The sequence below is a fragment of the Coregonus lavaretus genome (assembly GCF_964263955.1).
Source record: "Coregonus lavaretus genome assembly, chromosome: 34".
Classification (NCBI taxonomy): Eukaryota; Metazoa; Chordata; class Actinopteri; order Salmoniformes; family Salmonidae; genus Coregonus; species Coregonus lavaretus.
Window position 1 is genome coordinate 19,651,635 of NC_140021.1, and position 26,010 is coordinate 19,677,644.

Genomic DNA, 26,010 nt, shown 5'->3' on the forward strand with positions numbered 1-26,010 from the left:
AGTTACATCAGTCTCCTTTACAAAACAATGAACACTGATGGAAATTGTGCATAGTTTATGATATGAAATGGTGAATGCACTGCAGGATTTGATAACCCTTCAGGAAACCCTCTAACCTAATAAAGTTGGGGCCAGAAGGTAGCCTGAAGGCTGCGCAGACATGACAGCAATCGGACTGACCCATGGCTCTGACAGGGAGGATGATTGAATTGCAGCTCTATAGTGCACTATAAAGGGAATAGGGTACCATTTCGAACATAACCAATATGTCTATCGGTCAGAGACAACACAAATGCTTACACAGTCACACTGGCTAACTAGGGACCCCTGGAAACAGAGCAGTTGACATAAGAGCAGCAATTTCTGCTCTTACCTTAATCTTCAAGTCATTGCCTACTGTGTATGTAACAGGCATCTCTCAATTTATCTGGGCCCACTACCCAGCCTGTGACCTGATTTTGGCTAAACCATTTTTTCAGGTCATACAAGGAAGCAGACGCAAGAAAGCATCTTAAAAAGGACTACCACCCTGGAGCACAAAATCACAACTTTTAAAATGTTGTTGTTGAATGTAAAAGTAGTGAACATATGCATGGAGGCATTTTTACATTGTGGAATTTCAACACCAAACATGTGGAAAGGTTGAGGCACAGCACAGTTGAACGCATTCCTGAAAAAAGCACAGTAAATGAGCTTTTGAAACTACGGTGTGTGTTTACTGCCACCTACTGTTCAATGGTGTGAAGTGCATGTCAGAGGTACCTGGCTCTATTTCAGAAAATATTCTATTACCTGTTAAAATCCACAATTTGTTAAATTATTTTATTCCCTAATTAGATATTTTATTGAAGTCAAACGCAACAAAAATTCTGCTTATTCATAATCAATTTACATTACTATACAATGGGAAATGGGAAACAGTGCCAGATTGCTAAAATCAACATTACTAACAACCTTAGCCTCAGTGACAGTCAGGCACTTATATAGCTCCTATATAAAAGATATGCTATACAGTACAAGCTATACAAAAATCATACCTCAATACAGCCTCATAATCATTCCTTTTTTAAACGGGGTCAATTCCATTTTATTTTCACTCAGTTCAGGGATTGAATTGCACTCCTACCACATCATTCTTTCTATTCAATTTACAGAAATCTAAAAAGTATCAACCCTCAAACTCTAGTAAGACTAAAAACAAGTACCCTACGTCCCTCATAGCAGCTTTCCATGCAAACCCTACACAAACAATGTCTACATCCCAAATGGCACCATATTCCCTATGTAGCGTACTGCTTTTTACCAGGGCCCCTAGGGAATAGAGTGCCATTTTGGAAGGTAACCAAAGATTCTCATCCTACGCAGAATCACATCCTGTGTATTTTGTCATGATCCATGAACTGTTTGAGGTTCTGCAGGTTGTCCCACCACTGGAAGAGGAAGGTCTCTGCGATGAGGCTGAACCAGGGCGTGATCAATAACTTGTTGTTCTTGGCCTTCTTCAGCATCTCTTTCAGCTCCTCTTTGGTGACGTAACAGTGGGTCTTGATCTCGTTGGGGTCTGGGTTCACCTCTATGTCTTTCTGCATGAAGAGGATGTAGTCGATCTCATGCTCCCCCCACACACCATCTGACTGGGCCTTGTAGTGGATACGGGTTAAATAGGTCATCTCCTCTGGTGGAACCTGAGGGTGAACCATTGGACATGATTAGAACAAAGATGAGCAAAGGGCAACTATTATCAAACATACGGTAGCTAAATCTTACAACAGCATACATATTTCAAAGCTCTCAAACACTGTCTCAATACTATATACTCCATAAAGCAAAGCCAGTTGCACTTTAATTTACCGTGCACAAATTACTAGATATTTACTAAGAAATGACATGATAAAATGGTTATTACATTGTAATAATCTGGGAATAACCTATGAGAGCTGTACCTGATCCATGGGAATTCCCAGCTCTGCTTCCAGTCGTCTTGATGCAGCTCTCCTCACCCCGATGGCATCTAGCTCCTCCAGCTCACTGGATGTGTGTAAGGGGTGACTGCAGCATGTGTTGGTATAACACCCTGAACAGAAACAGGGAGGGAAACAGTCATTACTCCACTACTGGTCTGATGACTATCAGCATTAGTGTTTAAGAGTCATTGGGTTGTTTACTGACCTGGAAAAGTGATCTTAGCATCAGATCTCTGTTGTAAGAGCAGCTTGTCTTCACTGTTGAACAGGAAGACGCTGAATGCACGATGCAATAAGCCTGGAGCAGAAGAGATCTGATTAGTTACCATTCAACATGACTGTGAGCTGCATGGCTTTGCAACACGGCTTTCGTATTTGTAGTATATAGAGCAAATGTTGTAGGGGGTTAAATATTGTTTAATAATTTACATTTCATATCTGACTCCATTTTAATATTATAGTTAAACAATGTGCAATCAAGTATTATGAATTTAGCTGACTAAGATCAAGGAGAGGCGAATGCAGAACGCAAGTATTATTTTATAAAGTTGTAAAATGATTGAACTCACATACAAGGCATAAAACTGAAGTCACACCACATTATTATTATAGGCGTATAGAGCTTAGAGAAGGGCGGACTGACCCTTGATCATTGTCCTTCTGCGTTTTGGGGCAATTTGCCATGCGGCCCCATGGTGACAGAGAACACATAAATTGGGGCGGGCCCTACAATGTGGTTGTTTCTTTTATCCTTCATAATCACTCCATCTCAGTGTGAGTGGCAACAATGTTGACCAATTTGAGAGACACCTGGGGTATAGATCAGCAATAATCAGAGATGACACATAGCCATAGGGCTGTTAGTCTACCTTTGTCAATATTAGAGTTGAGGTGGCAGTTCTTCTTGCTGTCTGCTCCAGTCTTCTGGTCGTTCTCGTCAATAAGAATACACATCTCTGCCAGCAGCTGGACCTGCTTCTTGTCCATATTATCCGTATTTATTTCAGGCATCCCGACAGCAGACCCTCGCAGCTCTCTCACCTCACTGTTGAGCAGAACAACAATGATTTGATTAGCAGATGGGCGCCTATAGCAGTACAGGTTTCCGGCCTACATTGGAATGGTTATTCGTGCATATAATATTTAGATTGCAGATGATTTGAAGATATAGTTGAATTCAAGTACAGTAATATGAGGCAAGAAGGCTCTAAATACATGCCTATCTAGGCTATCGATACAACAGGCGCATGTAACGTTTAACGGTAGCACAATAAACAGACACTAGAAATGATGCGTTCGCTGCTGCAGACAACAGCAAAAGAATAAACAAATGCATGCATGTCAGTAACAACCCAATACATACCTTGATAGATTCCTCAAAGAGACAGACGTGGAGTGAAATAGAGGATTTCTTGTAATGCCTAGTCTTCCAGAAACAGGTATATTTGGCTTTAACAAAGCACGTCCCTCGATGGACACCACCCGAAGCACCGCCCACAAGCCGCGCACCATCGCCAGACCAATCAGATAGGATGGGGTCGCCAACACGCCATCGAACCACCTCCCGCTTTCAAGTGGAATTAAACCTTGGACAACGACTTATCCACGTAGAATACGGTCTACACAATCGCCGATAAGAAAGCACAACTCCTTATAAATGCACAATGCAGTTTCAGCACTAGAAATGACTTTTTACTTACATTCTGCTTCCGACGATTATCAGTACACACATTGGCAAGTCTCCTTGTAAAACACTGCTCATCGCTGACGTTTGAGTTGATAATTGGTTCTTACAGAAACTGAAATCGTATTGGCTAGTGATGGGAAACGTATGCCTTATCACATGACATAGCAGCACAGCGGCATCTCTCCTACTCAGTTTTATGAAAGTGACGTAAGCTAAAACAGTCAAATATGTATTAAAATGTATTAATTTACAACTTTTTAGCTACTCACAATACATTAGATATTTGTCTGTGTCCCCTAACTGTCTGAGATATCTCTACGACTGTCAAATCAAATCCGTAACTTTTTGACAATTCCTTGATTGCCTTTCTCGTCCACCAAAGCCTCGCGTTGCTTGTGTCGTATGACGGCGCTTGATTCATGAGCGGTGAAGAGCCGACTCGTATCATAAACCCGAGAGCCAATTTTCTGGAAATGTACGTGCTCTCTCCCTCTATTTTTCTACGACCTTCAAATGACACTTGCGTAGCTACCTTTATAAAGTAAGTAGCTTAGTTAGAGTACTATTTTGTTGAAAAAACTATATTTCAGAGCCAGTTAGTTAGCTTTCTAGATGGTTAGCTAGCTAGTTAGAAATCGGTGCTAGCTAGCTGCGTTCTCCATCTGATTATTTACTCCAACTAACGTTAGCTAACTACCGGTAGAATGGCCTTGATATATAAAGCAGCCTTGCTAACCATAGCCACTGCATGAAGGCCTGTCTGCATGACTATAACAGGTCGCATGCAAACATTAGCTAGTTACATGCCATTCTTAGCTAATGACTGGTTCATGACAACTCTCATATAGCTAACTAATTCACATAGCTAACAGCTAAAAGTAAGGCAAGTCAAAATCAAACAACCCCTACTACCGATGCATCATCTCTATCAATACGTTGTTTAACATTTGTTGTGTTCTCATTGCTGTCTTGCCTCTTTCGAATCTGAGTGTGGAAGTCTGATTTATTAGGCAAATTGCTCTCCAGATCACTCTTTTGCCCATTTATTGACATCTTGTTTTTCCATCTGTCTGTCCAGCCTGTGGTGTCTTTGAGGGCTTTCGCCATCAACTGTGGAAACTAGGCTACTGGCCACCCACATCATTGTGATCACCTTCATTAACTGCCAGTTTAGGATGCAACAATGTACTTGTCATGCTGCTACTCACTAATGGTATGCATCTCCACGTCCCAAATACCACCCTATTCCCTATCTATATAGTGCACTACTTTTGACAAGAGCACAGGGTTTTGGTCAAAAGTAGTGCATTTTATACTAGGGAATAAGATGCCACTTGGGACGCAGCCCTAGTCTTGTGTTTTCTTTGGCTTTTCAAATGCTCACATCTTTTGCATGATCATGTTGAATGTCTACTGATCTAGTCTAGTCTATGGACAATTTACTCATTCTCATTTTCCTGATAACTTGCCTAGATAGAGTGAATGTTTACTATCCTGTAGCTACAGTACAAGGGAAGTGTATTGCTGTAGCTACAAGAAAGTGTATTTAACCAGCAGTGCTATGATAAGAACAATAAAGCTTCTGGCTTTGTCTCAAATGTCACCCTATTCCCTTTAAAGTGCACTACTTTTGACCAGGGTAAAATTATTGCACTATGTAGGGACCTATGGTCAAAAGTAGTGCACTATATAGGGAATATGGTTCCATTTAGGACACAGTCTTTCTCCAGGCGACAGCAGAGAGCAGTAACGTGAAAGCTGACAGCCAGGGTTGAACCATGGGTTGTGTTTGCTCAGCCTCAGGTAGGAAGTGAACCGGAGGACGTCACAGAGGAGGAATGCCTGTAGAGAGTGGAAGCAGTGCCGCCGCCCGTCACACCAAGCAGAAGCGCAAGTCCCACAGCCTGTCCATTCGGCGCAGCAACAGCACTGACCAGGAGCAGCGCACAGTGACAGGCATGCAGAGGGATATGCTGGACGGACAGGTGAGTGAGCTGACTACCGCAGTAAACACACACAAAGTAAACACACAAACAGCACACACGGTATCTCAATACACAAACATACATGCGCACACACATGCTCTCATTCTCTAAAACATATGAACGTTTTAAAAAGCAGTAAGCTTGTATCTGTTTGTAATTTTTATTTATTTATTTAACCTTTATTTAACTAGGCAAGTCAGTTAAGAACAAATTCTTATTTACAATGACGGCCTGTAATGTTAGCTAGTCCGTTTGGTAAGATGTACTACTGAAATTGAAACCACTACAGTAAAAAAAAAAAAAGCTAACCATTGTATGTTGATTAGCATGTCAATTGTCAACCTGTTTGTTGGTGGGAGGTTTGTTTGTGTGATATTATAAGGGAGAGAGGACAGTACCGGCCGGTTTTTGCGACAGGCTTTCTACCTGGTGTTACAATATCATGGCTAACTCAAGTGTTATGCTTTAAGTAAGATGTTGTACTTTCTCAGAGAAAGTGTAGACATACATCATGTGTCTCAGGGTCCCTTGGGGACTGAGGTGCAGATAGGTGTATATTTAGCCTAGGTTGTTTTCATTTTGAATCTGAAACCTGTGTATAGTTAGTCAAGTGTGTACACAGTATGTGTGTAGGCTAGTTAATGAAATGTGTGTAGTTAGCCATGGTAGTAACCTTATTAAAAATAAGCCTAAAATGAAAAGCCTCCTTCAGAGAAGAGTATAAAGACATTGTCTACTTTAGTGTTAGAGTTGCTGAAAATACATGAATGTTAAATTATTGACTCAATACATTAAATAAGTGAATTAGCCTATCTCTAGTTACAATTCCTGGCTTAATATTTAAGTTAAATAAGTTAGTGATTAACCATACCTCCACGATCAATTGGATAGTGTCTCACAATACTCGGACACAGTTGATTTGTCTCTAACAGCAAGACTAAGAGCCTTTTGATGAGACAGACAGTCGGGCACCATCCCTGATGCAAACACAGTGTTGGCTACCTCACAGTCAGTGAGGTAATAAATCCTAGGCCTACTGTTTGATCAAGCCCATGTTATCACTATACCAATAAAAAAGGAAGTTGACAGCAGTACAGTACAAAAGCAGAAACTGAAATTACGTTAGAATTTGTCCTCTCAATGTTTTACCGTTGTTAATAAATTGTGTAGGCTAGCCTTTGTCCATCTAAAAAAACCTAAAAACGTTTTATTAGGCCTATTCAAGTGTGAGTAGTCATGATGAATAAGCATCACCTCAGTATATTTAGGTCTAGGTTATATTGTTTTCAGATGACTGGCATCGGTTATTATGATTTTTCTCTAGACAGTCCCTCTATAGACTGTCATTAGCCTGTTTGTCCAGTCTATTTGCTCTGAGCATACAGTAACAGTACCACAAGCTGCTGTTGTCTCATCAAGTTTTAATACCGTCCGCTTGTGCAGGTATGAGTATTCTTTTCATCAAGGCTCTCTCTCCAGTACCTGTTGGCTCATTGTTGACCGTATCCATCCGCCAGCCACTGTATACTGCTACACTAGAGGTTAGGCCCTCATAGCCTTTCACTCGGTAACCTAGGAGATCTTTAGGCGTAGGTCTTTAAGCACATGATTGAGCAGCTTTGAAAGAATTAAGGGGCTGACTGTTGTTTGCTGCTAATTGCCTTTTTCCTTTTTTTTCTTTCAACATAGTGTGTTTAAATGTGTCGTTGACTGAATGGCGAGAGAGTGGTTAACCTCATTCTCGCTCACTTTCGTGCACTTGAACGTGTGTGTCAATTTAAAGAACTGAGAGATAGGCTATTTGGTTTCCTAATTTCATGTTACAGTTTAGTGACTAAGCTATATGGATAGCAGCAGTTTCAGTAGCTGTTAAAACCGTATGACTTTTCATGGTGGCCTACTTGTCTTTGCATAGTTTTGATCTGCATGCATGCAACCTGTTCACTGGGAACTGTGAGTTGTAGAGAATGGAGGTACTGGTAAGTCAGAACAAAAGGTAGTTCGATATTATTGTTTTATAATGAGACATTTATGGCTGTGTTAGTTCTTGTTATGGACCACTGTCTGTTGTAACTTGGTTTTACGGTAGTGACATCTGTGTTAGTGAAGTTACTTGGTGACTATTTTGCATCAGTTACAGAAAACAATGGCTTGTCATGTCTGGATAGATATTTGCCTGTCAGAGTGTGAAGTTGATTAATAAAACTTCTTCCCTTTTTCTGTCCAAACACAAGCAACAGCAGAACAACAGAATGGATACAGAACTGTGCTGTTTATTTGATGATGTTGACTTGAACAGTTTTTGTTTGTTTGCAGGACTCCAAGTTGCCCCTATCCTTGCGGAGCAATCTACTAGACCTGTTTGGACAGATAGAGCGGGAGTTTGAGAATCTCTACATTGAAAACTTAGAATGTAAGTGAAAACAAGACGGCATATCATGTGTATTTAATGTAACGCCCAAAATGGATGATAATTGATTCGCCTATTTACATACAGACAGTAATTGATCAATGGATAATGTTATGGAAGTATTGTAGGAAGGAATGTCTGCCCCCTTTCGGGGACTGATTTGGTACCACAGTCTACCACTCATCCACCTGTTTGTTTTATGTTTGTGGGGTGAAATATTGATCTTGAGGAAGCTGATTGACTTCCTTGTGGTTTTGTGGTGGCTGTCTGTCATCTGTGTTGTCCGATAACCGTGTGTGTGCGCTAATTCTGCAGTGCGCCGGGAAATTGATACACTCAACGAGCGCTTAGTATCCGAAGGACAAACCATAGACGGAGGAGAGCTGAGCAAAGGAGCTCTGAAAGCGAAAGGTACAGTTAACCTGAAGTATAGTATTTAGTCTTCCCTTGAGGGATAATACAGTTGAATTGCATTTGTTATAGGCTTGGATATTGTTAATTGATGAATTTATTTGCTAGTTTATTTTCACTGGTTTTCTTGTAGCATTTACTTACAGAATAGTAAATATAACTGCTACTCTAGTGTTAAACCATTAAAATAAACAAGGTACAGTTTTGTTATCTTTGCATATGGTCTGAATCTCATCACAGTATTATTATGTGGGCTGACACATTAGTAAAGCCAAGGTTGAGATGAATATATATACATCTTTTTTTATAGTTTAGAGGTGTTTATGCCTTCCTCTAAGAAAGAAATCCAACCTGTTTCTCTAACGATCTAACCATGTGTTCATCTTTGTGTACATACACAGCCAGTCACAGTACCAGTCAGCTCTCTCAGAAACTGATGACCACTTACAAAGCCTCCACGAGCAAGGTATGTTTGATTACACACTGTGTTACACACTGGCGCTCATTCATCGTTGATTAGAATGGGGAAATAAGAGTAAGCTTCTATGTAAACATTCTAGCTGTTAAGATCATTAGAGCTCGTGTAATGATTTACTGCTATCAAAAGCCCTTTTGTAACTGAGTTGTGGTTTAGATGAATACTTCCTCTCCCGCAAAAGTTTATTGAACGAGTGAACAGATCGGTATAGACTGAAAGCTTTTCATTGTTTCAATATTTAAGTACACAGTTACGCGTTGTACTGTATGTTTATGGCAAACTCACTATTTGTAACCTGAACCCTATTTCCAATTATTTTTCTCTGCTTTTGACCATAGGCTACATTCTTGTTTACTGGTTGTTCAATAATGGTGCTTTTGAGTCTGAATAAGGCACAGTTACTGTTCACAGGGTAGTAGTGAGTGGGTGTGTTAATAATGGATTGGATTTACATAGCGCCATTCTACCAACTGAGGTACTCAAAGCGCTTTACATAGTAAGGGGGAAACTGGCCTATCCAGCACCAATGTGTGGTTAGTGAGTGAGAACATTGTGGTGTCTCCTCTCGGTAGATAGTGTCCAGTTTCAAAGCCACCACATCCAGAGCTGTGTGTCAGATCCTGAGGGAGTATGTGGGCCACCGGGACGGCATCTGGGACCTAGCAGTCACACGGAACTCACCTGTGGTTCTGGGGACCGCATCAGCAGGTCAGAAATGTCACCTCCAAGGTGGACCTGAAATTGAAATGTATACATTTGAAAGGATAAACAACAAACTTCACAAGAAAAACGCATACACATTTAGGCTACATGTTAACATATGAAGAGGTGGGCATCATTATCTAATTACTGGAATCTGGAATTGTGCTAGGAGGTGTTTTGAGATAAAACTTGCTGGGAAATGTTTTGCCATAAAGCTTTGGATAAATAGGTTGTAACTTTTTTTCAATGTTCCCCACAGATCACTCTGCTGCTCTGTGGAGTATAGAGACAGGGAAATGTCTGCTTAGATATGCTGGTCATGCAGGATCAGTCAACTCCATCAAGTTTCACCCTACGGAACAGATGGCCCTTACAGGTATGCTAATGTATGGTGATGCTACGAATACACCACATGCAGGTGTTAATCTGTGTTGTAGATTGTGTGACTGTTGTAGCTAGTTCAGCTGTTGCTTGTTGTTCAACTGTTCTTGTTTAACTGTTGTTCAACTGTGCCGTCACCTCAGTACAGATGTGTTGAAACATGACTCTCATCAGCGAGTGTTCACATATCTTTCCCTCCATTTTGACGTGTTTCATCGTCACATTCATAATCTCTATTCTCTCTGTGTGTGTTTGCTATGGTAGCTGTGAGTTGGCACATCATTAGAACTATGAGATGTGATAGATGACTGCCTGTGTGTGTGGGGGTGTGTTTGCTAAAGTGACGCTTCTCAGTCCATCTGTGTTTATTCGTGTGTGTGTGTTCGTGTGTCTTCACGTGTGTGTGTGTGTTTCCTCAGCGTCTGGGGACCAGACGGCTCACATCTGGCGCTACATGGTACAACTGCCCGTCATCCCGCCTCTAGCAGATATCAGCGTGAGTCTCATCCCCTGTCATCTACTCACAGCCCCACCCACCCACTCACTCCCTCAACTCACTCATTCACCACCCTTTATCACATCTCTCATGCATACATTTACTCATACACTATCCTCTCTCTCACACACACACACACCTTTCATACCTCTAAATCACTCATAGATACTCCTAAATGATGAACGAACAGGAGATACAATTTAAGATAAGGGGCCTGTAAAGAAACTCTGTTCCCCGCTGCTCTAGGCACTGTGTGACGACGAGCTGGACTTCTCAGACAGGGAGGATGGTGACGGGGACGGGGAAGGTCCGTGCAGTGAGGTCCCAACCATCCGTGTGGCCACCACCACCTTGAAGAGCCACCAAGGGGTGGTCATCGCTGCAGACTGGCTGGTGGGGGGCAAGCAGGTGGTCACTGCTTCCTGGGACCGGGCTGCCAACCTATACGAGGTGGAGACCTCCGAGCTGGTCCACACACTGACAGGTAGGCACAGAGGACGGACACATCCAGACTATGCATATGTATTATCAATGGTTCTCTTCAATGAAATCTCCTCTCCCCTCTGCATTCTCTGGTGGGCAACGCTACAATGTCAAAAATAGATTCAAACCTGCGCCCGAGCGAGCCCCTGGCTGTTGTTACGAAAACCAAAAAACTAGCCTGCCAATATTGTTGCACTCGCTAAGTCTAGGGGTCCTAGGCCTAGTAACATGGTCTGTAACCTGAATGAATGGGTACATTTATGTGAGAAATCGACAGTGTTGGATGCACATGTGCCCAGGAGACAGCAACTTACCAAGTTCAGCGCAAGCTCCATCTTGACCTCTTGGTCGGCTTTCCAAGCGGATCATTATGTTCAGATGGGGACGAAAATAAATATATACAAAAAGGAAAACTACTATAAAATCTACTGGGTCAAGTCTGCCTTTTTACCTCTAATTAATATGGGAGATTATCCAATGACAACCAGGACCTAAAATGAACACCTGCCAAATGCGGGTAGATTTTGGCATTGGCAGGTAAGATGTCTATTTCACCAGCGACATTTCCCTTTAAAAAAATAATGCAGTTTTGAAACTGCTGTAAAAGTGCAGTTACTGCAGTCGACTGTGGTATTTTGGACACAGAGACACAGTTATACTGCACTCTAACTGCATTTACACTGCAAAATTACTGCAGTAAAAAAAAGGTTATTTTGGACGCAGTATTTGCCGCATACTGCAGTTATACTGCACTCTGACTGCAATCTTTTTCACAAGGGTTGTGAATACAAATATTAAAGTATGATCACATTTATAGTAAAATAAATGCTGCAGTAGCTGTTTTCAAAGTATTGCTGACGTTTTGTTTCATAGCTGGGAAATTAATCGCACAAAAACAAAGAACTACAGTGGGGAAAAAAAGTATTTGGTCAGCCACCAATTGTGCAAGTTCTCCCACTTAAAAAGATGAGAGAGGCCTGTAATTTTCATCATAGGTACACGTCAACTATGACAGACAAAATGAGGAAAAAAATTCCAGAAAATCACATTGTAGGATTTCTAATGAATTTATTTGCAAATTATGGTGGAAAATAAGTATTTGGTCAATAACAAAAGTTTTGTCAATACTTTGTTATATACCCTTTGTTGGCAATGACACAGGTCAAACGTTTTCTGTAAGTCTTCACAAGGTTTTCACACACTGTTGCTGGTATTTTGGCCCATTCCTCCATGCAGATCTCCTCTAGAGCAGTGATGTTTTGGGGCTGTCGCTGGGCAACACGGACTTTCAACTCCCTCCAAAGATTTTCTATGGGGTTGAGATCTGGAGACTGGCTAGGCCACTCCAGGACCTTGAAATGCTTCTTACGAAGCCACTCCTTCGTTGCCCGGGCGGTGTGTTTGGGATCATTGTCATGCTGAAAGACCCAGCCACGTTTCATCTTCAATGCCCTTGCTGATGGAAGGAGGTTTTCACTCAAAATCTCACGATACATGGCCCCATTCATTCTTTCCTTTACACGGATCAGTCATCCTGGTCCCTTTGCAGAAAAACTGCCCCAAAGCATGATGTTTCCACCCCCATGCTTCACAGTAGGTATGGTGTTCTTTGGATGCAACTCAGCATTCTTTGTCCTCCAAACACGACGAGTTGAGTTTTTACCAAAAAGTTCTATTTTGGTTTCATCTGACCATATGACATTCTCCCAATCCTCTTCTGGATCATCCAAATGCACTCTAGCAAACTTCAGACGGGCCTGGACATGTACTGGCTTAAGCAGGGGGACACGTCTGGCACTGCAGGATTTGAGTCCCTGGCGGCGTAGTGTGTTACTGATGGTAGGCTTTGTTACTTTGGTCCCAGCTCTCTGCAGGTCATTCACTAGGTCCCCCCGTGTGGTTCTGGGATTTTTGCTCACCGTTCTTGTGATCATTTTGACCCCACGGGGTGAGATCTTGCGTGGAGCCCCAGATCGAGGGAGATTATCAGTGGTCTTGTATGTCTTCCATTTCCTAATAATTGCTCCCACAGTTGATTTCTTCAAACCAAGCTGCTTACCTATTGCAGATTCAGTCTTCCCAGCCTGGTGCAGGTCTACAATTTTGTTTCTGGTGTCCTTTGACAGCTCTTTGGTCTTGGCCATAGTGGAGTTTGGAGTGTGACTGTTTGAGGTTGTGGACAGGTGTCTTTTATACTGATAACAAGTTCAAACGGGTGCCATTAATACAGGTAACGAGTGGAGGACAGAGGAGCCTCTTAAAGAAGAAGTTACAGGTCTGTGAGAGCCAGAAATCTTGCTTGTTTGTAGGTGACCAAATACTTATTTTCCACCATAATTTGCAAATAAATTCATAAAAATTCCTACAATGTGATTTTCTGGATTTTTTCCCCTCAATTTGTCTGTCATAGTTGACTTGTACCTATGATGAAAATTACCGGCCTCTCTCATCTTTTTAAGTGGGAGAACTTGCACAATTGGTGGCTGACTAAATACTTTTTTTCCCCACTGTATGAATCCTATAGAGCAGGGGTGTCAAACTCATTTTAGCTCAGGGGCCACATGGAGGAAAATCTATTCCCAAGTGGGCCGGACCGGAAAAATCATGGTATATATATATAACTTAAAAACAACAACTTCAGATTGTTTTCTTTGTTTTAATACGATCAACATAAAGCTGGAGCCTGAGGACAGTGTGTCCAAAATAGTACAAGCACAACATCACTATTAATCATAAAACACGTCAAGTTTATTTGAAAATTCTGAAGAAAAAGAACACACAAACACACAATGCCTCAGTGATTAACAGAACTGTTTCACAGATCACAGAACTATATCAGGGTGTCATTTCTCAGGCAGAAATGTAGATAAAAATAATGAAATCCTGTTCCCCAAACAAGTGCAAGAACCACAGAGTCAAGAATAGGTTAAATATACAAATAAAATAAAATCAATTAAAAACAATAGCACATCAACATAAAAACATATAAACATAAATCTGAAAGCGTTGCTCAAACTCCCGTAACAGTCCCGTTATTTTATCTTTGAACCGCTTCATGTCTGCCACATGTTGGGTCGCGCACACATTTTTCAGACAGGGGAAGTGAGCTGCATCACCACCGGCAAGTTGCGTCTCCCACAATGACAGCTTCAACTTGAAAGAACGTATGCTATCATAATACTGCGTGACAACTTTGTTGCGCCCTTGCAGCTGTTTGTTCAAGTTATTCAGGTGCTCTGTAACATCCACCATAAATGCAAGGTCCTGCATCCATTCTGCGGAATGAAATTCTAACACTGGTTTGCCCTTTTCTTCCATGAACTGTTCAATTTCTTCTCGTAAATCAAAGAAACGCCTCAGCACAGCACCTCGGCTTAACCATCTTACCTCAGTGTGGTATGGCAGGCCATAGATGTGGTCTTTCTCTCTGAGAAGGCTGTCAAACTGACGGTGATTCAGGCTTCTGGATCGGATGAAATTAACAGTTTGGATGACCACCTTCATGACGTTATCCATCTTTAATGACTTGCAACACAAAGCCTCCTGGTGCAAAATACAGTGAAAAGTCAAAGTCAAAAAAAATCACGTCCTCCATTTGCAGATTGCACTTTCTCTCTGAACTTTGTCACAACGCCTGCTTTTTTCCCGATCATTGAGGGCGCACCATCTGTAGCCAGGCTGACAGCGCGGGACCAGTCCACTCCGACCCTGTCCAGCGCGCCGACGAGTACGGTAAAAATATCAGCTGCTGTCGTTGTATCTGTCATCGGCACCAACTCCACGAACTCCTCGGTGACGGTCAATGTGTCATCAACTCCGCGGATGAAAATGGCCAGTTGTGCAACATCTGTAATGTCCGTGCTTTCATCAATTGCAACCGAAAACGGAATAAATGACTTTACTTTTTGCTTCAACTGGCTGTCCAAATCCACTGAAAGATCGGAAATCCTGTCTGCAACTGTGTTTCTTGTCAGGCTGATATTTGCAAAAGCCTGCCGCTTTTCAGGGCACACAATCTCCGCTGCCTTCATCATGCATGTTTTTACTAATTCACCCTCACTAAATGGTTTTGAAGCCACTGCGATTTCATTAGCAATGAGGTAGCTAGCTTTCACTGCAGCGTCACTGATGTCTCGGCTGTGAGTAAACACAGACTGCTGTTTCTTCAGACCCGCCAACAGTTCATTCACCTTCTCTCATCTCCGCTGTCCTTGAAAGTTGTCATATTTGTCGGCATGAAGACTCACATAGTGGCGACGAAGGTTATATTCTTTCAGCACTGCAACATGCTCTGAACACACCAAACATACAGCTTTCCCATTCAATTCCGTGAATAAATAGGATTACAATTTTTCTTGGAACACTCTGCACTCTGCGTCCACTTTTCTCTTTTTTGACAGAGACATATTGGGGCAATGAGGGTGCCAAAGCACATAATGTTAAAAGTAGAAGCCGTAATAAATATCGTGGGCAAAACAAAGTAGCTCATTGGCTGCACGTGCTTGACCTACTTGCTCTGCCCCGGTATAAACAGTTTGCTTGCTTAACACAATTGCTATTGCTTTTTTTTTTTTTTATCATCCCGCGGGCCGGATTAAACCCGTTTGCGGGCCTGATCTGGCCCGCGGGCCGGACGTTTGACACCCCTGCTATAGAGCTTATTCCACCTCTTCCTGTAACATTGCCTGGCTAGGAGCTGTGCGCACGTAAAGAGCTGAGTGTAAGATTCATTTTTAGAAGTGCTGCACACAGGCATAAAAATTTGTCTAATTTACTTGAAATGAAAGTCTACTGAAGTGAGACTTTGTCCTTGTGTTTCTTGCCGATTTACATTGTTTTGTTCACAAACTAGGTTGTTTTTCTATGTTTGAGTTTCAACTGTTTGCGAAAAACGATTGCAGTTAGAGTGCAGTATAACTGCAGTATTCTGCAATTACTGCATCCAAAATACCACAGTCAACTGCAGTTACTGCACTTTTACTGCAGTTTAAAAATTGATTTTTTTTGTAAGGGCAATCTCACAGGCACAAACATGACTCGAGTCGCGCTACCACGGTAAACGTTTATTTTTTTTTGTCTCATCTGTGATATTTTGGTCAAAAGACTCTGGTCATAAGATTTTTTGTTAAACAATATACCACATTACTTCTTACTAGTAATACATTTACTATTTCAGAAACATTACAAAGCATGCTCATTTGTTTTTGTTTTGTTGGTGTGATTTTAGTGTAAAAAATATATTGCCTGGAAATAAATCAGTGGCTGGTAGATTTTTAAATCTACCTTCCACAGTGGATGGTGGACCAAAAAGTACATTTTACGCCCTGATGGCAACACTTGGTATCCCTGTAGTTAAACAGTTTAGATACCTGGGAGTTGATATCCACCCCATAGTCCAATCCATAGTTACAAATAATTACAACAAGATTCTCGAAGACGTGGTGTCATTCCAATCACTGATCTCTATTATCAAGATGAACATCCTTCCACACTTTAACTTTTTGAACTCAGTGCTCCCTCTGCCACCACCGACTGGATATTGGAATAAATTGCATTCCTCAGTCTCTAAATTTGTCTGGCAAAACAAGCCTCCATTGCAATAAACGACTGAACGCAGGTGGCCAATGAATCAAATTTTTTTTGCATTATTTCTGGTCATTTGTTCTCCGCCCTCTTTCCACATACAGTGGGGAAAAAAAGTATTTAGTCAGCCACCAATTGTGCAAGTTCTCCCACTTAAAAAGATGAGAGAGGCCTGTAATTTTCATCATAGGTACACGTCAACTATGACAGACAAATAGAGAAAAAAAAATCCAGAAAATCACATTGTAGGACTTTTAATGAATTTATTTGCAAATTATGGTGGAAAATAAGTATTTGGTCACCTACAAACAAGCAAGATTTCTGGCTCTCACAGACCTGTAACTTCTTCTTTAAGAGGCTCCTCTGTCCTCCACTTGTTACCTGTATTAATGGCACCTGTTTGAACTTGTTATCAGTATAAAAGACACCTGTCCACAACCTCAAACAGTCACACTCCAAAATCCACTATGGCCAAGACCAAAGAGCTGTCAAAGGACACCAGAAACAAAATTGTAGACCTGCACCAGGCTGGGAAGACTGAATATGCAATAGGTAAGCAGCTTGGTTTGAAGAAATCAACTGTGGGAGCAATTATTAGGAAATGGAAGACATACAAGACCACTGATAATCTCCCTCGATCTGGGGCTCCACGCAAGATCTCACCCCGTGGGGTCAAAATGATTACAAGAACGGTGAGCAAAAATCCCAGAACCACACGGGGGGACCTAGTGAATGACCTGCAGAGAGCTGGGACCAAAGTAACAAAGCCTACCATCAGTAACACACTACGCCGCCAGGGACTCAAATCCTGCAGTGCCAGACGTGTCCCCCTGCTTAAGCCAGTACATGTCCAGGCCCATCTGAAGTTTGCTAGAGTGCATTTGGATGATCCAGAAGAGGATTGGGAGAATGTCATATGGTCAGATGAAACCAAAATAGAACTTTTTGGTAAATCTCAACTCGTCGTGTTTGGAGGACAAAGAATGCTGAGTTGCATCCAAAGAACACCATACCTACTGTGAAGCATGGGGGTGGAAACATCATGCTTTGGGGCTGTTTTTCTGCAAAGGGACCAGGACGACTGATCCGTGTAAAGGAAGAATGAATGGGGCCATGTATCGTGAGATTTTGAGTGAAAACCTCCTTCCATCAGCAAGGGCATTGAAGATGAAACGTGGCTGGGTCTTTCAGCATGACAATGATCCCAAACACACCGCCCGGGCAACGAAGGAGTGGCTTCGTAAGAAGCATTTCAAGGTCCTGGAGTGGCCTAGCCAGTCTCCAGATCTCAACCCCATAGAAAATCTTTGGAGGGTGTTGAAAGTCCATGTTGCCCAGCGACAGCCCCAAAACATCACTGCTCTAGAGGAGATCTGCATGGAGGAATGGGCCAAAATACCAGCAACAGTGTGTGAAAACCTTGTGAAGACTTACAGAAAACGTTTGACCTGTGTCATTGCCAACAAAGGGTATATAACAAAGTATTGAGAAACTTTTGTTATTGACCAAATACTTATTTTCCACCATAATTTGCAAATAAATTCATTAAAAATCCTACAATGTGATTTTCTGGATTTTTTTTCCTCATTTTGTCAGTCATAGTTGACGTGTACCTATGATGAAAATTACAGGCCTCTCATCTTTTTAAGTGGGAAAACTTGCACAATTGGTGGCTGACTAAATACTTTTTTTCCCCACTGTATTTGAGAGACTAGTCAAGGATCATATCACCTCTACCTTACCTGTCACCCTAGACCCACTTCAATTTGCTTACCGCCCCAATAGATCCACAGACGATGCAATCGCCATCACACTGCACACTGCCCTATCCCATCTGGACAAGAGGAATACCTATGTAAGAATGCTGTTTATTGACTATAGCTCAGCCTTCAACACCATAGTACCCTCCAAGCTCATCATTAAGCTCGAGGCCCTGGGTCTGAACCCCGCCCTGTGCAACTGGGTCCTGGACTTCCTGACAGGCCGCCCCCAGTTGTCAGGCTGATATTTGCAAAAGAAAATATCAGCCTGTAGCTCAGCTGGTAGCTCAGCCTGTAGCTCAGCTGGTAGAGCACGGCGCTTGTAACGCCAAGGTAGTGGGTTCGATCCCCGGGACCACCCATACACAAAAAAAAATGTATGCACGCATGACTGTAAGTCGCTTTGGATAAAAGCGTCTGCTAAATGGCATATTATATATATTATAAGGTAGGAGACAACATCTTCGCTGATCCTCAACACTGGGACCCCACAAGGGTGCGTGCTCAGCCCCCTCCTGTACTCCCTGTTCACCATGACTGCGTGGCCAAGCACGCCTCCAACTCAATCATCAAGTTTGCAGACGACACAAAAGTAGTAGGCTTGATTACCAACAATGATGAGACGGCCTACAGGGAGGAGGTGAGGGCTCTGGGAGTGTGGTGCCAGGAAAATAACCTCTCACTGCTGTGCTTAATTTGAACAGCATCCGGCACCTTTGAGTTTTGGACTTATTCGTTCCAGAGCCTATTTGCCAGGATCCAGCAGGCCTACCTGTCATGACATAAAAAAATATTTTTCACTGTTTGCAATATCACATTTTGAATAAAACCAATCAGAATTTATTTGAGTTGCCTCCTCTGTAATTCTAATGTCCCCTAAAAAACGTATTGTGAAAATGTAGATTTTCAGCCCGTGCCTGATATTCTAAGAATTGATTTGGGTTGGGCGGCCCGGGTTTAACGTTTCTGCAACATTGTAGTCTAGAGAACAAACCGTGGCCGTTGCTGTGGGGAGAGAGAAGCGTGCCTGTATCTCTTACAGAACTAGAATGAGATTCACTTTCTATTATATCTCTCTCTCCCTCTCTCTGCTCAGATAGAACTGAGCCTGCAACTATCAACTCTCCTGCGTTGCAATTCATCATTTATATCCTTATAGAATCATAGCCGCGGGAAGGGTGCTACAGCACCCATGATAAATTGAAAACATTTGCCAAAGTTATAGATTTACTGCTGTCTGTTCAGAAATAAATGAAATAATTCAGAATACCACACCAGGAGTAGGCCTATAATTTTGCCACAGAGGATCAACAGCTTAATTTTTTTGCCTAGCTGTGGATTGTGTTTAGCCCAATCACAAGGCATAGCCTACAGTCCGGAATGTGCTGCAAATCTGTCAGTGAACAGCATGCAGCCAAAACAGGGCTTTTGCAATATTTCTAATACAATCGCGGGAAAACACAGGTTGGAAAGCAAATGGCTCCTGCTGAAAAGAGAAGATTCTAATCTGTCTGTAGAGGCTAGCAAAATATTAGATCAACTTCCAAATAGGCCAATTGAGCGAACAGCATTGTTTTACAAAGTAAAACAAGAGAGAGCGCATTGGCCATCTCCGGTGTGTGAGCTGCACATCATTGGGTGAAATTGGAAAGCTTTTTTAGGACTATAATTTCCTTCTCATATTGTACAATATGTGTGTCTCCACACACCTAGGCCTAGGCTATTGATTCAAGACAAGGTCATTTTTATTGATCTCAGATTCTGTTTGTCAGTGTCAAAGTAGCCTGTCATTTCGATCATTTGTGCGGTATAAAAAAATATTCTGCTAAATGTAAAATTGCATGAAATGCGTTTAGAAAAGGCCACATTTGTCCCGGACCCTAGGCTACAAAAAAGGGTGTGAGGGTAAAGTTTTAGAATCCTGCTCTTTTCTCTTGTTTGTTTAATTTCATGATTGAGTGTGGGGGGGACAGAGGGTTCTTTTTACCCCTCTGTCAATATAAATGAAATATAACAAAATAAAATACAAACAGGCATGCCTAAACTAAAGATTCAAAACCAAGCTAAAGGCCTCATGGCCACCAAACCAACCAGCAGCCTCACGGCTTGCACGCTGATGTGCTTATCAACCTGGCTCAGAACCAGTACAAGGTTGCTGCTTCCCCCTGGGGGAATGAATTGTTGAAGTGTATCCTGGATAGTGTATTTGTCTATGCCCTAACACTAACCTTGACCTCATATCATAACAATGTCATGTTAAGTACAGTTTCACATGGACCCACATCTTTAATACTTTGTGTGTGTGTGTGTGTGTGTGTCCAGGCCACGACCAGGAGCTGACCCACTGCTGTACCCATCCAAGCCAGCGTCTAGTGGTCACCTCGTCCAGAGACACCACCTTCCGTCTGTGGGACTTCAGAGACCCCTCCATCCACTCTGTTAACGTGTTTCAGGGACACACCGAGTGAGTTACACACACACACACACACACACACACACAGTCCCCTGCAAGCAATTTAGGTGCTTAACGTCACAAGTGATGTCTCTATTGTTATTTCAGTGGCTACACTATACATCATTTTCACTAAAACGGACGCAGTTGTTGTAAGGTTGGAGCTAATTCCTCCACAAGATGGCAGTACAACATCTTATTTCACCCATAGAGCAGTCGATACATCACCACTCTGAAGCATTCTCCAACCATTTTCAGTGTTTTTATGTTTTTCTTTCTTTATAAAAACATGTCACATTAATTTCCTGGACCCGACTGGCTTCAGGCAAAATCCTCCACTTGCCTCTTTATCATTTATTATTGAGCACCTCGTCTTCACCACTTTGACCACCGTCTGAGACTCTCTCTTCCTCCCTTCTGCTCTCTCCATTTATCACTCAGTTTCCCCGTTAATCCCTCACTCATCCCTCGCTCTGTGTAATTTGGCCCCTCTCGTTCCGATGCTGTTAAAGGCTCAATTTGAGTGGCTCATTTGAAAACGTGGACTGTCAGCTCCCCCCAAACCCTCCACCCCCCCCCCCCCCCCCCCCCTCCTCTTACTCTCAAACCATTTGAATGTGACTCCTGTCGTCAGTCTCGTTAATGCAAAGTGGTGTAGTACAGGCAGGCTGCTTCTGGCAGCCTTTGATTGCTGGGGATTACATGGTGCTCATTATGTTCGACCCCAACATGTATAATTCCTACAGATCCCCACTTTCATTCTCTCTCATAGACAATCACTGTAATGAGATTAACACAAGCACAGCCACTGTGAGTGTGTGTGTGTGTGTGTGTGTGTGTGTGTGTGTGTGTCGGCTGTCTGTCGTGGCCCGTTAGTACTAAGGCAATTATCTTCTCCTTCCTCTCTCTACGTTCACAGCATCTCAAGCAAGTCCACTGATACCTCCTCCACTCGCCTTAATCTCTCTCTCTCTCTCTCTCTCTCTCTCTCTCTCTCTCTCTCTCTCTCTCACCTTTTTCTAAGACAAAAAGGGTTTGTTTTTGAGCTAAGTCAACCCTTGAGCAACAGCAGCAGTTCATTGTAGTCAGAACTACCACATAAAGCTCACCCACGATGTGAAGTGCTTTAAAAACATGGCTGCGTATAACTTTGTAGCTTTAGTACTGCTCGAAAATTGTCCGAAATCAAAAATTACTCAAACTATCCACGTTTGAACAAAGTCTGTGTCCTTCTTGAACCATTTATAGTTATTCATCTTTATATGAGCTCTTTAACTAAGAACTCTATTATAACAACACTCCAAGATGGCATAGCAGTGCGGTCGTGTTTTCTGTAGTGTCCTCATGTAAATAGCCTGTTTTTAGTTTTTCTTGTCTTTTTCGTATATATTTCTCATTCTCACTTTCCATCCTTTAACTAAATATACTTTCCTGCAACCCGCCTCACCCAATGTGGAACGAATTCTATTATTTCTTCATACATTTTTATCCAAAACCTCTGGCTGAAACTTGCCAGCTAACTAGCTACTTGCTATTAGCCACCGTTAGCGGTCTTCACCATTGTCCGTGGCCGTGGCCTGCACTACCTACCAGCCAGCTCTAGCCTGGACAATTATCGGCCAGTCTGCACATCGCGCTATTGAGCCAGAGCATATCGGATTTTCTGCCGGAATCACTGAATCACTGGACCTTAACACCGGATCATCGCAACTAGCTAGCTGCAACCGAATGGCTGTTGTTGTTGTTGGCTAATCACCACTAATCACCACTGTCCTGAAGCTAACCCCAGTTAGCCTTGAGCTAGCCTCGAGCCAGGCCCATCTCCTGGCTATCTACCTCTCTGTCAACCGGACGGGACCTCCTAGTGTTGACACGGAGCCCCGCCGATCCATCACGACTGGTCTGCCGACGTAATCGTCTGATGTGGTTTCAACAGGCTTCCCGTTGCGACGACCACGAAGATCCATATGCTAGCCCCGGCCCGCTAGCACACGCAATCAACAGCCGTGCCTCCAGCTCGCCTGTAGCGTAGCAGCCACTGAACTTCTCCCGGACGTACTTATTGCTGTTCACTGGACCTTATGATCACTCAGCTACACAGCTGATGCCTGCTGGACTGTTCCTTTATACAGTACCCCATCCTGTTTATCTGTTTTAGCCTCAGCTCAAACTTTCGTCACCATTACCAGCTGTTGTCTTAGCTCTCTCGAATAACACCTGTGACTGCTTTATGCCTATCTCCCATGTCAATATGCCTTGCCTATTGCTGTTTCGGTTAGTTCTAACTGTACTTTTTCAATGTAGAGCCCCCAGTCCTGCTCAACCTGTCTCAGATAGATCCCACACACGCAGAGACCGGCTCAATCGGTGCCTCCAGTGATGCTATCTCTTTCATCTTTACCCAACGCTTAGGTGTACCTCCACTGTACTCATATCCTTCCATATCTGTACATAATGCCCTGAATCTATTCTACAACGCCCGGAAATCGGCCCCTTGTTTTCTCTGTACCCAACGAACTAGAAGACCAGTTCTTAAAGCCTTTAGCCGTATCCTTATTCTACTCCTCCTCTGTTCCTCTGGTGATGTAGATGTTAACCCAGGACCTGTAGCCTCCAGTATCACTCCTGCTCCCCAGGCGCTATCATTTGTTGACTTCTGTAATCGCAAAAGCCTTGGTTTCTTGCATGTTAACATCAGAATCCTCCTCCCTAAGTTTGAGTTGTCCACTGCGTTAGCACACTCGGCCAACCCTGATGTTCTAGCAGTGTCTGAATCCTGGCTTAGGAAGGCCAAAGATTCTGAAATGTCCATTCCCAACTACAACATTTTCCGTCTAGATAGAACTGCCAAAGGGGGCGGAGTTGCAATCTACTGTAGAGCTCTATCATACTATCCAGGTCTGTGCCCAAACAGTTTGAGCTTCTACTTCTAAAAATCCACCTTTCCAGAAATAAGTCTCTCACTGTTGCCGCTTGCTACAGACCCCCCTCAGCCCCAAGCTGTGCCCTGAACACAATATGTGAATTGATTTCCCCCCATCTATCCTCAGAGTTCGTATTGCTTGGTGACCTAAACTGGGATATGCTTAACACCCCGGCCGTCCTACAATCTAAACTAGATGCCCTCAATCTCACACAAATTATCAAGGAACCTACCAGGTACAACCCTAAATCCGTTAACATGGGCACCCTCATAGATATCATCCTGACTAATTTAGCCTCTAAATACACCTCCGCTGTCTTCAACCAGGATCTCAGCGATCACTGCCTCATTGCCTGCGTCCGTAATGGGTCCGCGGTCAAACGACCACCCCTCATCACTGTGTCCGTAATGGGTCCGCGGTCAAACGACCACCCCTCATCACTGTCAAACGCTCCCTAAAACACTTCAGCGAGCAGGCCTTTCTAATTGATCTGGCCCGCGTATCCTGGATGGATATTGACCTCATTCCGTCAGTAGAGGATGCCTGGTTCTTCTTTAAAAGTGCTTTCCTTTCCATCTTAAATAAGCATGCCCCATTCAAAAAATTCAGAACTAAGAACAGATATAGCCCCTGGTTCACCCCAGACTTGACTGCCCTTGACCAGCACAAAAACATCCTGTGGCATACGGCATTAGCATCGAACAGCCCCCGCGATATGCAACTTTTCAGGGAAGTCAGGAACCAATATACACAATCAGTTAGGAAAGAAAAGGCTAACTTTTTCAAACAGAAATGTGCACCCTGTAGCACTAACTCCAAAAAGTTTTGGGACACTGTAAAGTCCATGGAGAATAAGAGCACCTCCTCCCAGCAGGCTAGGAAATACTGTCACTACCGATAAATCTACGATAATCGAAAATTTCAACAAGCATTTTGCTACGGCTGGCCATGCTTTCCACCTGGCTATCCCTACCCCGGCCACCAGCTCTGCACCCTCCGCTGCAACTTGCCCATGTCCCCCCCCCGCTTCTCCTTCACCCAAATTCAGATAGCTGATGTTCTGAAAGAGCTGCAAAATCTGGACCCCTACAAATCAGCTGGGCTAGAAAATCTGGACCCTTTCTTTCTAAAATTAGCCGCCAAAATTGTCGCAACCCCTATCACCAGACTGTTCAACCTCTCTTTCGTACAGTCTGAGATCCCCAGAGATTGGAAAGCTGCCGCGGTCATCCCCCTCTTCAAAGGGGGTGACACTCTAGATACAAACTGTTACAGACCTATATCCATCCTGCCCTGCCTTTCGAAAGTATTTGAAAGCCAGGTTAACAAACAGATCACTGACCATTTAGAATCCCACCTTACCTTCTCCGCTATGCAATCTGGTTTCCGAGCTGGTCATGGGTGTACCTCAGCCACGCTCAAGGTCCTAAACGATATAATAACCGTGATCGATAAAAAACAGTACTGTGCAGCCGTCTTCATTGACCTGGCCAAGGCTTTTGACTCTGTCAATCACCGCATTCTTATTGGCAGACTAAATAGCCTTGGTTTCTCAAATGACTGCCTCGCCTGGTTCACCAACTACTTCTCAGATAGAGTTCAATGTGTGAAATCGGAGGGCCTGTTGTCTGGACCTCTGGCAGTCTCTATGGGGGTGCCACAGGGTTCAATTCTCTGGCCGACTCTATTCTCGGTGTATATCAATGATGTCGCTCTTGCTGCTGGTGACTCTCACATCCACCTCTACGCAGACGACACCATTTTGTATACATCTGGCCCTTCTTGGACACTATGTTAACAAACCTCCAAACAAGCTTCAATGCCATACAACACTCCTTCCGTGGCCTACAACTGCTCTTAAATGCTAGTAAAACTAAATGCATGCTCTTCAATCGAACGCTGCTTGCACCCGCCTGCCCGACTAGAATCACTACTCTCGGCGGCTCTGACTTAGAATATGTGGACAACTACAAATACCTAGGTGTCTGGTTAGACCGTAAATGCTCCTTCCAGACTCACATTAAGCATCTCCAATCCAAAGTTAAATCTAGAATCGGCTTCCTATTTCACAACAAAGCCTCCTTCACTCATGCTGCTAAACATGCCCTCGTAAACCTGACTATCCTTGACTTTGGCGATGTCATTTACAAAATAGCTTCCAACACTCTACTCAGCAAATTGGATGTAGTCTATCACAGTGCCATCCGTTTTGTCACCAAAGCCCCATATACTACCCACCATTGTGACCTGTACGCTCTCGTTGGCTGGCCCTCACTACATATTCGTTGCCCAAC

General features: G+C 43.0%; 2 protein-coding genes across 5 annotated transcripts in view; one reads left to right on the plus strand and one right to left on the minus strand.

The window, feature by feature from the left end:
• Positions 1-817: 817 nt before the first annotated feature.
• Positions 818-3,720, minus strand: idi1 (isopentenyl-diphosphate delta isomerase 1). Of its 2 annotated transcripts, XM_084152310.1 has the most exons (6): positions 3,665-3,720; positions 3,328-3,385; positions 2,834-3,009; positions 2,170-2,262; positions 1,944-2,074; positions 818-1,685 (listed from the first exon to the last, which is right to left on the minus strand). In XM_084152310.1, exons 3-6 carry the CDS (start codon positions 2,973-2,975, stop codon positions 1,368-1,370), a joined length of 684 nt encoding a protein of 227 aa, XP_084008436.1. In that variant the 5' UTR covers positions 2,976-3,009; positions 3,328-3,385; positions 3,665-3,720; the 3' UTR covers positions 818-1,367. The 2 variants fall into 2 exon arrangements, with proteins under 2 accessions (XP_084008436.1, XP_084008435.1); XM_084152309.1 differs by lacking the exon at positions 3,665-3,720 and having other exon boundaries at positions 3,328-3,569.
• Positions 3,721-4,055: 335 nt separating this feature from the next.
• Positions 4,056-26,010, plus strand: part of LOC311109426 (WD repeat-containing protein 37-like) — a 30,476-nt gene continuing 8,521 nt past the window's right edge. The window contains exons 1-11 of one of the 3 annotated variants that reach the window (XM_084152312.1): positions 4,062-4,192; positions 4,730-4,864; positions 5,449-5,636; positions 7,953-8,049; positions 8,362-8,457; positions 8,859-8,923; positions 9,508-9,643; positions 9,897-10,013; positions 10,438-10,514; positions 10,761-10,998; positions 20,663-20,804. In XM_084152312.1, coding sequence (XP_084008438.1) covers positions 5,490-5,636; positions 7,953-8,049; positions 8,362-8,457; positions 8,859-8,923; positions 9,508-9,643; positions 9,897-10,013; positions 10,438-10,514; positions 10,761-10,998; positions 20,663-20,804 — 1,115 coding nt within the window. In that variant the 5' untranslated portion in view covers positions 4,062-4,192; positions 4,730-4,864; positions 5,449-5,489. Of the gene's footprint in view, positions 4,193-4,729; positions 4,865-5,448; positions 5,637-7,952; positions 8,050-8,361; positions 8,458-8,858; positions 8,924-9,507; positions 9,644-9,896; positions 10,014-10,437; positions 10,515-10,760; positions 10,999-20,662; positions 20,805-26,010 lie in introns of all 3 variants that reach the window. The other 2 variants (XM_084152311.1, XM_084152313.1) reach the window with 2 other exon arrangements.

Excerpts from the sequence above, each read along its gene's own strand:
- idi1 (XM_084152309.1), bottom strand. The coding sequence starts at position 3,476 with ATGGTGCGCGGCTTGTGGGCGGTGCTTCGGGTGGTGTCCATCGAGGGA. Across the intron at positions 3,010-3,327 it reads TCTTTGAGGAATCTATCAAG|TGAGGTGAGAGAGCTGCGAG; the intron begins GTATGTATTGGG and ends TCTGCTCAACAG. Across the intron at positions 1,686-1,943 it reads TGGGAATTCCCATGGATCAG|GTTCCACCAGAGGAGATGAC; the intron begins GTACAGCTCTCA and ends GTTCACCCTCAG.